Source organism: Balaenoptera ricei, chromosome 5 (genome assembly GCF_028023285.1).
Source record: "Balaenoptera ricei isolate mBalRic1 chromosome 5, mBalRic1.hap2, whole genome shotgun sequence".
Lineage (NCBI taxonomy): Eukaryota > Metazoa > Chordata > Mammalia > Artiodactyla > Balaenopteridae > Balaenoptera > Balaenoptera ricei.
The window spans coordinates 50777265-50795761 of NC_082643.1; the positions used below are offsets into that span (position 1 = coordinate 50777265).

At 41.1% G+C, this 18497-nt stretch overlaps 1 protein-coding gene across 6 annotated transcripts in view; it reads left to right on the forward strand.

The window, feature by feature from the left end:
* Positions 1–18497, forward strand: part of NAAA (N-acylethanolamine acid amidase) — a 64701-nt gene that overhangs the window by 2630 nt on the left and 43574 nt on the right. For 4 of the 6 annotated variants that reach the window (XR_009503299.1, XR_009503298.1, XM_059922827.1 and 1 more), the window contains exons 3-8: positions 949–1075; positions 4375–4465; positions 8321–8397; positions 12740–12912; positions 13069–13131; positions 13953–14019. Coding sequence is in view for 3 of the 6 variants with exons in the window: in XM_059922827.1 (XP_059778810.1) it covers positions 949–1075; positions 4375–4465; positions 8321–8397; positions 12740–12912; positions 13069–13131; positions 13953–14019 (598 nt within the window). In the remaining 3 variants the exon portion in view is untranslated. Of the gene's footprint in view, positions 1–948; positions 1076–4374; positions 4466–8320; positions 8398–12739; positions 12913–13068; positions 13132–13952; positions 14020–15330; positions 15360–18497 lie in introns of all 6 variants that reach the window. The other 2 variants (XR_009503297.1, XM_059922828.1) reach the window with 1 other exon arrangement.

An 18497-nucleotide genomic window follows, 5' to 3' on the forward strand; every position in this document is an offset into this window, starting at 1 on the left:
TTGATGTGAACTCGTTGAAAATCAGAGACCTTGGAAAAAATTAAAACCTGACCAAGCTTCCTTTTTTAAACAAACAGAAAAGGAGGTAACATTTGTTTTCTCTTAATTATAAAGATAATATGTAATCATAGAAAATTAGTAAGTACAGAAAAGTAGAAAGAAAATTAACCACAATCCTGTTACTCAGAAATGACTACCCATCCTTCAGGATATTTCGTGTGTGTGCGTGTGTGTGTGTGTGTGTGTGTGTATATACATATCTTTCCCCTGTCCCAGAATTGGACATGATGTATTCAAATATTTTTTACATAACATTATATATTCTCTGAGAATATGGACCTTTAGACATCTTAACAAACCTCTTCGTCTTTTCCTCAAAATACATCTCTCTGGCTGGGAGTTCTTAAAAGATCCTTTTCTCTTATTAGCTCTCTGCAGGGAGCTTTAAGGGGGGACAGGAAAAGTGCCAAGCCCCTAAATAGTTCACCCTTTTTCCAAGGAGACAAAGTGAAACAATTTGTGGAGCAAAATAGTTAGCTGCCATGGTGCTTGCTCTGAGAAATCCAGAGAAGAGAAAGTTGAGCTTGAGCCAGCCTTGAATGGTGTATTAAATAGACTACATACTGCCAAGCACAGGACTAAGCAAAGTTCAGTGAACTCACTGAGCCCAGAATGAGTCCGTTTCAGATTTAGATTTAGGATGAAATTCGCATTCAGTATGTTTTCAATGTCCTGTATGCCGAGGGCAGAGGTCTAGTAACACTGAACAAACGCTGTTGAGTTGTGTCCAGTTGTCTTTTTCATCTTGAATTATGATCCACAGGGATTATATAGCATATGTGTCTGTTATAAGGAAGAAAACTGTTTTACTTTGAGGACTTATTTTTGAAGTGAAAAACTCATTTCCTTTTTCTTGTTCACTTATGTTGAATTTTTCCCTTTTCCCAGATTCTGCACCAGTATTGTGGCTCAGGACTCCAAAGGCAACGTTTATCATGGCCGGAATCTGGATTACTCTTTTGGAAATTTCTTACGCAATTTGACAGTGGATGTGCAGTTCATAAAGAATGGGCAGGTATAGTCCGTACGGTGTAAGATTCAGAAATCAGAGAGACTTGCTAACCCAAGTTAGCCGTCACTTGGATGGTCTGCAGCTTAACTGTGTTATCAATTTAAGATACAAAAAACATTAACCTCCTGGAAAAACAAAACCACAAGAGAGATTTACATCAAGTATGCTTGTGGAAACAAGGGTCATTTATTATTATTGAGAATCTACTTACAGAGGTCAATCAGTTTTCCCTAGGGAAATTTCTATGGGTGTATGATTGGTCTCCACTTATGATGCTAAATCAGCTCTTTCCTTTGCTTTCCCACGTTCAGGCTGCTTCTAGAATATAGGGGCTGGGTAGTGTAATGTCTAGGAACACCTAATTTTGGGATCTGACAGTCCTGGGTTTGAAGTTTGCTTCTGTCACTTCCTTTGTGAACTTGGGAAATTACTTAAACCCATTTTGCAGATTACAGTCCAGAGAGGTTAATAACTACTTTATGGAGATAGTTATAAAGGTTAAATGAAGTAATCTATGCAAAGCATATGGTAGATGCTTGATAAATCGTGGCCAAATAATAAATGGTCCTTCACTCCTAAAAGTATAATTGACCCACACTACTCTTATTTTTGATCTTTAAGAAATTATACATCATTTTATTTTCCTCATAGTTCCTTTAAAAGTACAACCTAGTATGTACTATTGTCACGTTTCTGTGTAAATATCTAGAGAGATAGCAGAAATCAATGTTCATTGTGTACACAAAGCATGTCATTGCCATGAAACAGAACAGAGAATGCAAAAGTCAGATCTTGGCTTTGGGGGGACACTGTTTAAGGACTTTATTTCGTTTGTTCTTTGCGTTTAGGGGTTGAGTCACAAATACTAGAAACTCATTTACTAAATACTCAGTTGGTCGTCTGCTTTTACAAACAAAAACTTTCTCATAAACGTTCAAACAGTACAGAAATATTTAAGGTGAATGTTTTTCCTTTCCCAATTTCATTCCTTTACTTCACCACTATTACCAATTTAATTTGTAGCTGAAGATTTACTTCAAAAATGGTTTTAAGTGGTAGCAATGACAGAATATCCATGAAAATAAATTCTGAAAGGACATCTGCTAAAATGTTAGTAATTATTACTGAATAATAATAGGGGACAATAATTATTTTTACTACCTTATGCTTCTCTCCATTATTCTACAATGAGCAAAAATTCTTAAAAATCGACAAAAGGTTAAATGCAATAAAAATAATTTCAGCTGTTCCCTCTAGACTCACCCTAACTAACAGGTGTTGCTTCATTTGTTTCTGTTGCTCCTGGAGCTCTCATGGGAAATGGTCTATTGGTGTGGCTTATCTCCGTGCTCAGGCTATTATTACCGAATTTAACAGTTTACACTTGGGTATTGTCTTTCTGCTGAGGGCTCATGGCTAATAAATTGCTTTGCTAAATTAAGAACAGGTTATTCATCCAATAATTAAGCTCTTATTCTTACCTAGTGTTCATAGTTTTAAAAGTATTTTCAGATACAGGACCTCCTTTGATCTTCATGGTAGCCCTGCGAGTCAGGCACAAGTCAGCATTTCTATCCTCATTTTTCAGATGAAAGGGCCGAGACTTACAGAGACTAACTTGCTCCACATCACACGAGGAGATGAGGCAGAGGTGGGACAAAACCCAGGCCTTCAGTCTTCAAGTAGCTGTCTCCCCAGAACTCAGATTGTAAATTAGAGTCTCCTGCCCCAGCTAGGGCTTTGTTTATGTTAACTGACCTGGCACAGACGGTTGGAAAGCATAGACATTTAGAAATACAGTTTTTCAGAGCTACAAGATACAGTATCGTACAAATAATATCTTATAATTATTTGTAGTTATGTGTTATAAAATATCTTGGAAACTACCAGGGATTTTGATTTTTGTAACTTTAATTTGCTGGCTCTTCAAGAGTAACACTGATGTGAGGGTTGGTGTGCCATGTGAATGAAATGACTGTGTGATTACTTTTTCCCCTATAGTTAAGTTTTATAAGGGCTTTAGTAGTGAGGTAGACTTATTCCCGTTTTACTGCCATGAATGGAAATGGGGAGAATTCATGGAAGACCCTCATTGAGTCTCGGGGAAGAGGTCATTTATGAAATTAAGACCATTGCATTTTCCCCTTGTAATTTAGCCACTTTATTTTACAACCAGACGAGGTAGAAATAAACAATTAAATGAAAAGTTACTGACTTAGAATTCAACTTTCTAGGAAAAAAGTAAGCTAGGCCCGTTCATTTCTCAAAATACAAAAGTATTAGTTCATCTTTACTGAACCATGTGAGCTGGGTGTCTGGTATCTGAAATAACTGATAGAGTTTGTTTTTCTCCTCAGGGATATAGTGGTGTCTTGTAATCATTAGAGTTCATTTCCTTCATTTAAAGTGGGAGCAAAGCAAAAAAAAAAAAAAGAAAGAAAGAAAAAAAAAAGTGGGTGTGATCCCTATAACTCATGGAATAATCATGAGGATAAAATGAAGGATGTATGTAAAAGAATTTTTTAATATTTAGAATTTAAATTTGATTTTTACTGACAGACAGTCTCACTTGTTTCCCCTTACTTCACAGAGCTTGTAAGATGCATGATATTAATCTCTTATAATCGAGTCAACATAAGTTTTTAAATGGAAGCCCACTTGCTACTTCTAGGATGGAGCTTCTTAACTTTTTTCTGCGAGGAGCCCTTTGATGAAGCTTATTGATCCCTTCTCAAAATAATGTTTCATAAATACATAAAATAAAATTCATGAGATTGTGAAGAAACCAGTTATGTTGAAATACAGCCATTTCAATATTATACTTTTTCTTAACACATTAACTGGTAAAATTTAGCAGTGGGTCTAGAAACTACCATAAATTCAGAGTAGTGATAAGTATGAATGATATTTCAAGATATGCATGTATACCATATCAACATAGGTATGATGCCATTATGTTTGTGAAAATACTTGAACTTCTCCTGGTGATGGAGTCACAGGCATTGCTATGACTACATGAGTTCTTGCATGTGTTCATTACAGAGGGAGTAAAATTTCAGGTAGAGGCTAGTGAAAATAAAGATGTACCTTTTTTTTTTTTCCATCTGAGGTCACAGATCCACTGACTTCTATCCATGGACCCCCAAAGTTAAATCTTCCAGAAGGCTATTTCAGAGTTTTTATTCTATTATGTTGGAACTTATAAGAAAAAAAAAAAATCCATGAAACTGTGGGACAAAACAGGTGATTTCAGTGTACATTTGGTTGGAGTGTTGAGATGATGCCTTACCTCTTGATTTCAGATCGCCTTCACAGGAACCACCTTTATTGGCTACGTAGGATTATGGACCGGTCAGAGTCCACACAAGTTTACCGTTTCTGGCAACGAACGAGGTAATCAAAACAAACTCCCAAGCACTTTTAGCCCTATCCCTGTTCAGTTTTATCCAAGTACTTCATTCACTCACCCAACAGAACATATGGAACACCTTCTACGCTACATGCTTCCATTCTAGTGGGGGAAGGTGGGCAGTGTGCAAGTAAGCAATGAAGATTATTTCAGCTAGTGATAAATGCTACCAAGAAAGTAAAACAGGAAGATGTGATAGAGAATGAAGGAGGGCGTGCAGCAGGTAGTGCAGGTATAAGGTCAGGGAAGGCCTGACTCACATGATCCAGGTGTGCAGAAGCTGGGGGAGGACCATTCCTGGTGCATTCCAGAAACAAAAGACTGTGTAATATGGTTACAGGATGGAGTAAGTGGGGAGTGACAGTAGAGACAGAGAGGAAGGCTGAGGCCATGGTGCAGGGTCATGAGGAGGAGTTTGGGTTTTAAACAAAATGGAAGCCCTAGGAAGATTTTAGGTCAGGGAGTGAATAGATCTGTTTTACCTTTATATTCTTAACTATCATTTGGCTGCTTTGTAGAGACTAGATAGGTCATGTTGGGTTAAGATGGAAGCAGAAGACTGTCTGGAAGCTATTGCAGTAATCAGAGGATATATGGTGGCATTATACAAGTAAAACACTTTAAGGTTTTCTGTGCACTTACTCCTAAGTTTTCTCATTAGACCCTCACAACAGTCCTGTTAGATAGGCTGGGCTGATATTATTAACCGCATCCATTATGCAAAGGAGGAAACTAAGGCTACAAGATGAAAGGACAGCTAGTTGATGGGAGAGATGGTTCTCAAATTGATCTCCTGGCTTCTTGCCTGGCTGCTCTATTAAATAACCCCACTGCCATCCCCTAAATCTCAGGGGACACCACTCAGTTTCCCAATATGTGGGAAACCCTGAGATAAGCCAGCTCTGGTCTCTGTCCTCAGGAATTGCAACTGAATAAAGGAGAAAGACAGGTACATGGAGTCTCTTAAAGTGTAGTGTTGGTCATCTGAGGAACCCCTGATCAACTTGTTGTTTCCTTTGATGTATTCTTATCTTTTTACATAGGCTGGACCAGGAAGATGCTGGTTAAGGATATATCAATGTCCAAGGGACTCAGTTCTTTATCCTCATGTATTTCTTCATCATTTTCTCAAATGTCAGCTATGAGTGAGACATTCTCAACCAGTGGTACCCAAACCACAGCATGACAGTTACTGAAGTTTTACAGAGAATGACTGTAAACATGTGTAAACAAAAGGGGCTTTTTTGCCATCATTTTGTGACTCATTTAACTGATAGTTATGAGCAGTTTAAAAATAACTGAGTTATTCTTTTACATACACATTTAATTAAATACTGTCAAAAAAAATTTTTTTTTAATTAAAAAAAATTTTTAAACCTTAAGCTAATGAAAACTAGTTATATCTTTAGTCTGCAAAGACTGGGTTAAAATGCCTGAATGATAAAATAACACCTCTTCATTAATAGCAATAATTAAGATCTTCAATTAAGTTTCTGGATATTATGGAGAGGGCCAGCAGTGCCTTTAGTATATGAATAAGGATAAGAAAAGGAGGAGGACTAACAAATGGCATGGAGTGTGGGAGACCTAACCACCTGCGGATAAGATCTCAAACCCCAGAGCCAGGCTGCCAGGGTTTATACCTTGGTGCTGTCACTTGCTCGCTGGTGATCATGACCAAGGTGCTTAACCTTTCTGTGCTTCAGTTTCCTCATCTGAAAAACAGAGACGATAATAGCCACTGTAAGGATGAAATGAGTTCATGTATGTAAGGTGTACCTTCATGTATGTAAGGTATCTAGAGCAATGCCCGGCACAGAGCAAGGGCCATAGACGTATTTGTCATTGTTGTCACCTCTCTGGGCTGGCCCTCTTCTGAGCCCCAGACTGAAGTGTCCAACTACCTGCTCAGCATCTCCACGTTGATGTCTCCTGGGCATCCCAAACTTAACATGTTCAAGCACATCTCTTGCTCTTTTCTTTTCCCCTTTTCCTGCCCTTACTCCTCCTCCACCCAAAGTTACACCTCTCCTAATTTTCCATGTCTCAGGGAACGGCACTTCTCCTCAACCAACTGCTACCAGGAGAATCCTTTGACCCCTCCGTCCCTAAGTCTTGTCAGCTCTACCACCAAAACGAGACTCTCCCTGTCCATTCTCTCCACCTTCCCTGCTAGGCTGTCACACCTGTTGCTGCCTAGCTGTCCATCTGATCTCCCCACTACTGTTCTCACCCTCCTGTACTTTCTCCACCCTGCAGCTGCATGATCAGGTTGTTCCCTTGCTTAAAACCTACCATGACTTTCCATTTCTTCTTCTTTTTTTTTTTTTTAATATTTATTTATTTATTTATTGGCTGCGTAGTTGAGGCACACGGGATCTTTTGTTGCAGCGTGTGGGCTCTTTGTTGTGGTACGCGGGCTTCTCTCTAGTTGTGGGGCATGGGCTCCAGAGCCCACGGGCTCAGTAGTTGCAGCGCACGGGCTTAGTTGCCCCACGACATGTGGGATCTTAGTTCCCCGACCAGGGATCAAACTGGCGTCCCCTGCGTTGCAAGGCGGATTCTCAACCACTGGACCAGCAGGGAAGTCTCTGACTTTCCATTTCACGTGACAAATCCAGAGCCCTGACTCTGACCTCAAAACTCTACGTAATCGCCTCCAGCACCTCATTTTATGCTTCTCCTTCTCCCTCACTCCACCTGAACCTCACTGGCGTTCTTTGTTTTCTTGACATCTGTCAAGCTTGTCCCTGCCTTAGGCTTGACACCTATGCCTTCTGTCTGGAATGCTCTGCCCGCCTTAGGTAGATGTCCACAACTCAGAGGGGCTATCCTTACGCTCCTCTCAGAGGAGTCCTCTCTTGTCACTCATGATTACATTATTGTTTTACTTTATTATGGTTATCAAAACCTTGTTATTTAATGGTACACTAGTTTCTTCTGGTTACTGTTAAATTCCAAGGGTCTGGACCAAGTCTGGATATGGTGGCTAGTAGATGCTTATTTCTTGAATGAAATGCTTATTTCTTGAATGAAAATTTTTCTTTGGAAATAAATCCCCTACAGATAATTTTAAAGATGTTAAAAAGCATTAAAAAAAAAAAGAGTCCAAATCTTACTTAAAGTTCTGAAATATATACGTGCTCTACAGTCTTCCAAATACTATGTTTTTATATAAATTTATTTATTTTATTTTTATTTATTTTTGGCTGCTTTGGGTCTTTGTTGCTGCGCCCGGGTTCTCTAGTTGTGGCGAGCGGGAGCTACTCTTTGTTGCAGTGCACAGGCTTCTCATTGTGGTGGCTTCTCTTGTTGCAGAGCACAGGCTCTAGGCGCACAGGCTTCAGTAGTTGTGGCTCGCGGGCTTAGCTGCTCCGCTCCAGGTGGGATCTTCCCAGACCAGACTCAAACCTGTGTCCCCTGCATTGGCAGGCGGATTCTTAACCACTGCGCCACCAGGGAAGCCCTTCCAAATACTATTGAGTCACTTTTCTTATTAGCTACATAATTTCATTTTGCATGAAGTAATATAATAGAATGATTTCCTTTAACATAATTATCATTGTTTCCAGGTAAAAGACTACATATATACACACACACACATATGAAATACATATATACATACATATACACTCACACATATACATATACATGTTTATATGTTGCCATGAAATTTGGGCTTCATCTTTGAAAACTGCTTGCTAATAAAATCACTCTTCATCCACCACCATTTCTCCCGCATCAACTTGTACTATGGGAAAGAAACAAGATTTAGGAATTTTAAAATGTGGGTCTGGGGCAGCAATTCGAGCATATACTTACTGTTCCATCCTTGGCAGATAAAGGCTGGTGGTGGGAGAATATGATTGCTGCCCTTTTTCAGAGACACTCACCGGTCAGCTGGCTTATCCGCACTGTGAGTATTTTTACTGTCGAGCCCACCTCACCCTAATGTCATGTTCTAAACTGTGTTCATGTTGTGGTGCTGTGTCATTTAACAATGTTGTTTTTAATGTAAGAAGCTCCTGACAAGAATAAGCATCTTAAAGGTTTACAAAATGCCTATCACCTTTTTTGATAATAAGTACCAAAGATAAAGCGGGACACTAGTTAAAGTGTTAAGGACAGATTTTTATCAGTAGTATAATATTGCAATAGGGAAAAGTGTCCAGCGTGAATGGAACTTAACTTCTACTTGACTGAGTATTTTAAAGGGAGAATGAGGGAATAGGGAGGGGGTGAGGGGAGCACAGTAGAGTCAGAGAAGTGAAAAATTAGCAAAAGTAGAAAGGAGGGAGTTGTCCATGTGAAGTAAGTCAGCCTCCTACCCTCCCGCAGAGACTGGGACATAGGGGCCCTATCTTCAGGTATTTGCTGTAAATTCTTTGGGAAGCCTTGAATTTTTTCAGGCAGGCACTATAAGGGCGCTATGGTCATCGTAAGAATGCGGCCTTGAGCTGTCAGAAGCTGTGGTAGTGTTTGTCCAAGTCTTTATAGGCTGAGGTTAAGGCATAGTTGAGAAGAGGGCTCCTGGAGCCTGGATAGAGTTCTGTCAAGAAGAGGATCTTTGTCATAGGCTAGAGTTTTCCGCAATAGCTGATTGAGATAAAAGACGATATGTTTTTCTACAGATATAGATGTGCCCTCCTTTTAGAATCTCCAATTGCAGATATCTTAATCTCCATTTGCAAGTATCTGAATTAGCAAAACAAATGCATTAGAAGGTAGCTCTACGCACAACAAAAGGAACATCAGCTTTAGGTTCGCTCTTAGTCAGCAGGGTTCCAGGCCACATATAACTTGTAATCTGACCACAGAAAGCACATTTTCAGGAGCACACCTCTGGTGAAAGGATCTGGCCCTGCCTGGGTTTAGCCTTTTTGGCCCTTCCTTGTCCTGCTCTAAATGATGAAGCCCCTGTGGGCTTGAAATTCTCCGAAACTTTTTTTTTTATATAAATTTTTTTATTTATTTACCTTTGGCTGTGTTGGGTCCTCATTGCTGTGTACGGGCTTTCTCTAGTTGCGACGAGCGGGGGCTAGTCTTCGTTGCGGTGCATGGGCTTCTCATTGTGGTGGCTTTTCTTGTTGCGGAGCACGGGCTCTAGGCGCACGGGCCTCAGTAGTTGCAGCACACGGGCTCAGTAGTTGTGGCTCGTGGGCTCTAGAGCACAGGCTCAGTAGTTGTGGTACACGGGCTTAGTTGCTCTGCGGCATGTGGGATCTTCCCAGACCAGGGCTCGAACCCGTGCCCCCTGCATTGGCAGGCAGATTCTCAACCACTGTGCCACCAGGGAAGCCCTCTCCTAAACATTTTACTTAACTATTCCCTAAAGATGTTGACAAACTATGCATCCTTCACATATTTTTAAAGATGACTTCTAAAGTATTTCATCATAAGATTAAAAAGCTGCAGAAATCCAGTGTATTGTACATGTTGACATTTAAAAATAAAACTGTAATTTAAAATCTATCCAGGGGAGGGACTTCCCTGGTGGTCCAGTGGTTGAGACTCTGCACTCCCAGTGCAGGGGGTCCAGCTTCAATCCCTGGTCAGGGAACTAGATCCCACATGCCACAACTAAAGATCCCACGTGCCACAACTAAGATCTGGTGCAGCCACACAAATCAATCAATCAATCAATCAGTCTATCCAGGGGAATCTAAACACCAGTGATTTAAAAAAAATTTTAGATATAATTTACATACAATGAAATGCACAGATATTAAGGGTTTAGTTCAGTGTGTTTTGACAATTTTACACACTCATTTATCCATCCGTGTAACCACCAACAAAACAAGATATAGAATGTATCAACTGAAAAAAAAAAATGCACCATATGAGAGCTGTGAGTTAAGTTTTATTTGGGGCAAGATGAGGACTATAGCCTGGGAGACAGCATTTTACATAGCTCTGAGAAACTGCTTCAGAGAGGTAGGGGGAGAGAGAGGTCAGTGTTATATATGATTTTAGTGAAGAGGGTGAGTGTAGTCAGGCACACATTTTGGCTGAGGCTCACTGCTAGTCATGAGGAGCAGATGTCGCCATTAATGATTTTAGTGCTTTTCTAGGTATGAGGAGATGAAAGAATTGGGCTGATAAAACCTTCTCCTGAAAATATCTAACTATCTGAAGACCTGTTCTGCCAGTTTTTCCCAGAGCACAGAGTGCCTCATTCCTGATCTCCACCCTGAACTCCTTTCAGGATGTGTTGAAGGTCAGCGACTGCAGTGGCTAGTGACCTAATCCTTGTAGAGGCCGATGGCAAGTGACCATGTTTAGTTGGCCGACATTTCCAAATGTCCCTGGAAATTTCCCTAGTGCTCCTTTCCAGTCAATTTCTAACCTCCTCCGACACCCAACCTCCCCCGAGTCACCACTCTGACTTCTATCACTATAGGAAGTTCTGCCTGTTCTAGAATTCATATACATGAAATCATAGTATATGGACTCTTTTTCTTTCACTCAGCATAATGTTTTTCAGATTCATCCTTGTTTGTATTACTAGCTCATTCCTTTTTTTTTATTGAAGAAGATTCAATTGTATGAGTATACCACAGTTTATCCATTTTATTGTTGATAGGCATTGGGTTGTTTCCAATTTGGGGCTATTGTGAATAAGGCTGCTGTAGAAATTCTTGTACAAGTCTTTTTGTAAACATATATCCATTTCAGTTGGTTATGAAGTACTTAAGAGTGGAATTGTTGGGTCATAAGGTAGACATATATTTAACTGAGGTAATGCCATACAAGGCACATGCCATACAATTCATCTATCTAAAGTATACAACTCACTGGTTTTTAGTGTACTTACAGAGTTGTGCAGCCATCACTACAATCAGTTTTAGAACTTCTTCATTTCCCTAAAGGGAAACCCTGTACTCATTAGCAGTCACTGCCCATTTCCTCCATTCCCTGAGATAGATAAGGTACCTGTCTCCCCCTGAATGTGCCACTTGGTGAATGAAATCAGGCACCACTGCCTTCAGTATTTCTTACTGATGTTCTTTTGCATTGTTCTCATAGAATTCTGTTAGAGGCGATGAATTCTTAGATAGTAGTTGGGGGGTGCTATAGGTGACATAATCCAAAAACTATTCCATCACTCCTATTGCCTCACTTATAATTTTGCTGAGTTTAGAACAAACCAGCTCAAGTCTAACTACCCCACCCTAACGGCGATATCTATAAGTCAGGGAACAGTCCACAGAGCTTGCCGTGGTTAATGGTTTATGGTGTTGGACGATGGCACCGTTGCAGACACCAATGTTTTGGATCGTTCTTTTGTTTGACCCTCTCCCCGCCCTTGACACTGTGCTTTGGCACTATTCAGGACGGGTGAGCAGGATGGTTGTACTTTCCAAAAGTGGTGGAAGAGTGTTGGTGAAGGTATAGGTGGGAGGGGCTGGCCCTCTACCCAGGACGTTCTCGAGCAGATGAGCTTGAGGAAGGAGCACACATGGAAGCTGAATATTTGGAAAGTGACCCCCTTAACCGTCCATGCTGCAGACCTATGCAAGTGTTGATGAAGCCCAGTTCAGCTCGATGTTCTAATGCAGCACGCTGTCTTTCATCTCCAGCCCTTTGCCAGTCTGTTCCATTGAGCTACAACTCTCTTCCCCACGCCCACTCCCAGCCCCACAACCACCGTTTTCTCTGGTCTGACTTCTGTTTGTCTCTCTGACCTCAGCTCATGCGACACCTCCCTGAGGGGCCTTCTCAATGGCCTGGGTAAGGATGGGTCCCCTGCTGTGACGTCCACAGCCTCTCCTTCTCCTGTGTTGACACTCATTACGTTGTGTCACTATTGCCTGTTGACTTTACTTTCATCTTTGGAAGTTTGGGGAGAGCAAGGACGGGGTCCATCGTATTCACGGCTCTGTTCCCACACCAGCACAGTGCTTAGCACATAGCAGGTATTCAGGAAATATCTGCTAAAAGAACAAATGCATGAAGAAACATGGGGAGATCTGCCTCGAAATCATGCAGCCTGTGTTTGGTGAGCCGGGTCTCTCACCAAAGAGAACTTGTCAAAGTTCTCCTCTTTTGTGAGAAAAACCCTGCTGCTGTTGGCTTTCCATCGAGGCTTCTTCCATCTCAGGAGCCCTGATGACAAGAGAATGAGGTCAGAGCAGTTCAAGATTATAGCCATGGCTTAATATAGCAGGAGAATGTGCTTTGGACCATCTGTCCATCAGTTGGTGTGGATAACTGCCACGTATGATGATGCTAATGCAGGTTTTGTTTTTTTTGTTCAGACCCTGAGTGAATCAGAAAACTTTGAAGCAGCTGTTTACAAATTGGCCAAGACTCCCCTTATTGCTGACGTTTATTACATTGTTGGTGGCACATCCCCCCGGGAGGGAGTGGTCATCACAAGGAACAGAGACGGCCCAGCAGACATATGGCCTCTAGATCCTTTAAATGGAGCGTGAGTAGAATTAAAGGCTCTGGTCATTTTGTATCAGTAATCTTTTTTTTTTTCTTTAATTGGTGAAACTAGAGGTATTTTTTATTTTTCTATACTTTTTCTTTAGCTGTGTCCCAAATGACCTTGGCTAAGACAAGATGATATGCTGTGTTGCAGGTGGTTCCGAGTTGAGACAAATTATGACCATTGGAAGCCAGTGCCTAAGAGAGATGACCGAAGGTAGTCTCTAAACACTTTCTGGTTTGCAGTGTTTTCTTGTGGTCAGGAGAATGTGCCCCTCTTGCTACGGGAACTGGAGAGGATTATAGGTGCTGTCCCCTCCCAGAAAATGTACCTTAGCCCTTGGCCAGGATGGGAGAGTGTGGTATGTGGTGGAGAGCGTGGCAAGGAGTTTCTTGGCATATGGCTGGGTGTTGGGAAGACAAGGTTGGTTCTGGCCTCAGGGTCAGGAGTTCTAGATTCCACCCCTAGCTCTGCTGATGACTCACTGGGTGGCCTCTTGGGCCTCTGTTCACCCATCTGTAAAAGGAGAGGATGGAACAAGGTTCATAGTTTTCTATGTAAGACTTTTTGGGAAGGAAAACATTTCCCTGCACTTAAATAAACCGTTTGGGGGCTTTAATTTCCCTTCTAATTTTGAAAAATTATAATTTTTATAAGTAATAAAAATAGGGACTTCCCTATAATTATAAGTATATAATTATAAGGATAATTATAAGTAAATAATTATAAGTCAGTGCATCCCCAAAAGGCAAGTAGTTATATATTTCTCCTTGGCTTTACTGACCCGTGTGTTTGGTGGCAACTGTTCAATTCACAGAAAACATTTTCATCATCCTGGCTTCCTTGAGCAGACGGGGTTGAATTAATTCCACCATGGTGGTTTGAGACAAGGTAGCAAACATGCATGGGGGCCAGAATCTGTTTGGGGGAAAGGGAGATAATGAGGCTAGACCTTGCATTGAACCTCCCAAAATGAGAGCTTGTGGGATTCAGAGTTTCCTGAAGTGCCAAGTGACCTTTGACCATTGTCCTTACAGAACACCTGCCATCAAAGCTCTTAATGCCACGGGCCAGGCAAACCTCAGCCTGGAGACGCTCTTTCAGGTAACTTGTGTCACAATGTCCAGCTTTTACCCAGGATGTTTGGTGTCTTTCTCAATAGTCATTTAAAAAAAAATTCTTCTGAAATCAAGCAGTATTAAAGTAGAGGTTTTACCTGGTTGAAAACATTTAAAAGAAAAACATTTTCTGAACTTGTAACCATTTAGGTTAAAGTATCATCTTCACCCAAGTTTTTCTGCATGTTAAAAAAAAAAAAAAAAGCATAGTTATAATGTGTTCATTTGTTTAAAAGAAAAAAAAGAGAAAGGTTCCAAAAGTCTAACTCTGTCACCCCAAGAGACACCAAAGTGTTCAGTGGTTATTTTATTCCTATTGATATTATGCGCCTATTTCTCCTACCTTTTAATAGTCTTTTATTTATTATTATTATTTTACTGAGGTATAGTTGATGTACAATGTTACATAAATTTCAGGTGTACAACATAGTGATTTACAATTTTTAAAGGTTATATTCCATTTATAATTATTATAAGATATTGGCTGTATTTCCTGTGTTGTACCATATAATATATTTGTAGCTAATTTTATACATAGTAGTTTTGTTTCTGGTTTTTTTTGGCTGTGTTGGGTCTTTGTTGCTGTGCACGGGCTTTCTCTGTTTGCGGCGAGCGGGGGCTACTCTTCGTTGTGGTGTGCAGGCTTCTTATTGCAGTGGCTTCTCTTGTTGCAGAGTACGGGCTCTAGGGCACATGGACTTCAGTAGTTGTGGCTCGCGGGCTCTAGAGCGCAGGCTTAGTAGTTGTGGCACATGGGCTTAGTTGCTCCGTGGCATGTGGGATCTTCCCGGACCAGGTCTCGAACCCATGTCCCCCGCATTGGCAGGCAGATTCTTAACCACTGTGCCACCAGGGAAGTCCCTATACATAGTAGTTTGTATCTCTTAATCCCATACCCCTAATTTGCCCCTCCCCTCCTCCTTCTCTCCCACTAGTTTGTTCTCTATATCTGTGAGTCTGTTTCTGTTTGCTATATACATTCATTTGTATTGTTTTTTAGATTCCACATATAATTGATAGCATACAGCATTTGTCTTTCTCTGTCTGACTTACTTCACTAAGCATATTGCCCTCCAAGTCCATCCATGTTGTGTAAATGGCAAAATTTCATTCTTTTTTGTCGCTGAATAATATTCCATTGTATATATGTACCACATCTTCTTTATCCGTTCATCTGTTGATGGACACTTAGGTTGCTTCCGTATCTTGGCTGTTGTGAATAGTGCTGCTGTGAACATTGGGGTGCATGAATCTTTTTGAATTTCTAATCATTTTGAATATGATTTCTCCTATGCAGGTTTTGTCAGTGTTTCCAGTTTATAACAAGTAAGTGACATGTTAAGCACGTCTGTTCATACATCACCCTGGCACAGTAGACTCTCTCCTGCGCTCTTTGGCTCGGCAGGGATCTGAGGGCTCCCACAGAGCAGGTTTTCTAGGTGCTGTGGATCCAGCCGTGACAAAACAGACTCTTTGCTCTGCTGGGACCAGCATTCTACTGGCAGGGAGGGACAGATAAAAAAATGTAGCAAAAATCAGGTGAGGAGTCCATGGGGAAAAACAAAGGTGAGGAGGATAGAGTGATCTGGAAGGAGGAGGGCATGACATGCTTATCCTAAATCCGTCTGCTAGCTGGGGACCACCTTCGCTGCTTGCGAGCTCCTTAACTTCACTGTTAGTACTAAGCTTTAGATACCTTTGGCTTTCCTTTATCTTCCCGGGGAGTTTCTGCTACCCCCGTGCTCATTTCACAGCTGATTCCGTGCCTGAGTTAATGTTTCTCTTGTAGCCTGTGCCCTTGATAGTAGCATTCTGTGAGCAATGGCTTCTCGGGTCTACAGCCTGGGATTTCACCCACCTCCTTTTTTTTGACGTGAACCGCTGGGCCGGGCTGCCACTGCCACAGGAAGCTGTGAGTTAAACTTGAGACGCAGACCCCACCAAACTTGTACAGGAAGCTCTGAAGGTCCGCCGTCACCATCACAGCACGGCTGAATAGGCCAAGAGCCCGCACTTCGTGGCCGCATACCCCTCAAGGTGTTGCCTGATTGCCTTCTCTGTGCCCAAGACCAGCTCAGTGAGGTAGGGCCTAAAATAGAAGAGGACGCAAGTCATCACAGAGTCTTATCTCTTTCTTTTACCTCCATAAATTCCAAAACCCAGCATTTCCTACTTTCTCTTCATCCTTACTTCTTCAAGGCAAGAATATCAAAAATGATATTCTTCGATAAATAGCCTAATATGGATAAAACTTGTAAAGGGATTTTTAGTTTCAAATACCCAATTGATTTTTTTCTTTGCAATGATCCTCTTTCACACAAATATAAAACAGTAGTTTTCCTGACGGCCTCTAGATTAACTTTTGTATATTTGGGTGCTCTAAGATTCCTTAGGTACAATGACATTTTCAAAACTGGTGTTACTCTGTTCACTTTGCACTGTAATAGGAATATATCTCTTTGAAATTTTCTTCTTTAAGTATGTCCAGATAAAAAGATTATTGCTTAAAAATTAATTCCATAAACGATATTCTAACAGCCAAAACAATCTTCTACAGAAAAGCAAATAAGTATTTTCCCACTCTAACAAATGAGCTAGTTGGGTCACAAATGATACCCAGCCCTATGCTAGTGAACTAGTTCTTTGAGGGAAGAGAGAGCAAAAACAAACAAAAGACTCTCCTGATTTGTAACATTTATTGATTTCCTTGCTGTAAATACTCACTCTGGCCTATTTCAGGCTTACAGTTGGCTCATAGACTTCCTGCATATTTAACCATTGACTCTCACCAGCCTGTAGGAGTTAGCGCCAACTCACCATTACCCTTTCCAGATGGGCACAGTTTTGCCTTTTTTTTTTTTTTTTTTTTATAAAGGTCAAGCATCATTCTAATTGTTCACGTGTGTTATCTCATTTAGGATCCTACAACTCTTTTTTTTTTTAAATTAATTAATTAATTTATTTATTTATTTATGGCTGTGGTGGGTCTCCGTTTCTGTGTGAGGGCTTTCTCCAGTTGCGGCAAGCGGGGGCCACTCTTCATCGCGGTGCGTGGGCCTCTCACCATCGCAGCCTCTGTTGTTGCGGAGCACAGGCTCCAGACGCGCAGGCTCAGTAATTGTGGCTCACGGGCCCAGCCGCTCTGTGGCATGTGGGATCCTCCCAGACCAGGGCTCGAACCCGTGTCCCCTGCATTGGCAGGCAGACTCTCAGCCACTGCGCCACCAGGGAAGCCCAGTTTTGCCTTTTTAATAGTCATTTAAAAAATAGTTAACCTATTTTTTTGTTCTTATAGTTTTTTAAATAGTTATATAAATGATAAATATTTTGTTTAAAGATTAATAGTATAATCAAATAGTTTTAATATTTATTTTAATAAAGCATTTTCTATGCTGTGAGCAGCCCTTATAATTTTAAATAGCTGCATCATAACCAATTGAATGTAGTATAATTGAATTAAACATTCTCCAGTTGTGAGTTTTTCCTCTATTAAAACTCTGAAATAAATATATTTGTACATTTCCCCCCTGTTTTTGTATTATTTTCCTTGGCTGAATTCCCAGAAGTAGGATTACTGAGTTAAAGGCTATGAATGTTTAAATGGCAAATGTTTTGTTGAAATAGAATTGTCAGAAGTTATAAACAGTTTACCAAGACGCATTTTTCTTTATTGTATAATTGAAAACCCAAGAGGATCTACATTTAAATGATTATCACCAGTGAACCAAAAATAACACAGATCCCTGACTCTCAGGCCTTTTACATGTAATGATTACCATCAGCTACGTCTGTTCAGTGTGTGAGGTTAATATTCAGAAATGTCTGAACAGAAGCAAGGAGCTCTATGCTGCCCCCTTGTGCTGTGCTACAAAATTACAGTCCCCTGCAGTGGCGCTCCAATACTAAAACAGTGATGGAGAACAGAATTATGACTAAAGGGCTTCCCTGGTGGTGCAGTGGTTAAGAATCCACCTGCCAATGCAAGGGACACGGGTTTGAGCCCTGGTCCAGGAAGATCCCACATGCCACGGAGCAACTAAACCCCTGCACCACAACTACTGAGCCTGCACTCTAGAGCCCATGAGCCACAACTACTGAACCCACGTGCCACAACTACTGAAGCCCGCACACCTAGAGCCCATGCTTCACAGTAAGAGAAGCCACCACAACGAGCAGCTGGCAACGAAGAGTAGCCCACGCTCGCTGCAACTAGAGAAAGCCCGCGCGCAGCAATGAAGACCCAACGCAGCCAAAAATAAATTTTTTAAAAAATTAAAAAAAAATAATTATGACTAAAGTAAATAAGCAGCTGAGGTCCTGTTCAGGGAACCTTCGTTCCCCTTGGACAAACTTTGCATGTTCTCATAGTGCTGTCTTCAGCCCAGTGTTTGATTCAGCTGTGGGGTGCCAGTGCCTGTTCCTAAACCGCCCCACTCCCAATGCTTTGAGCAGGCATCCCAGCTG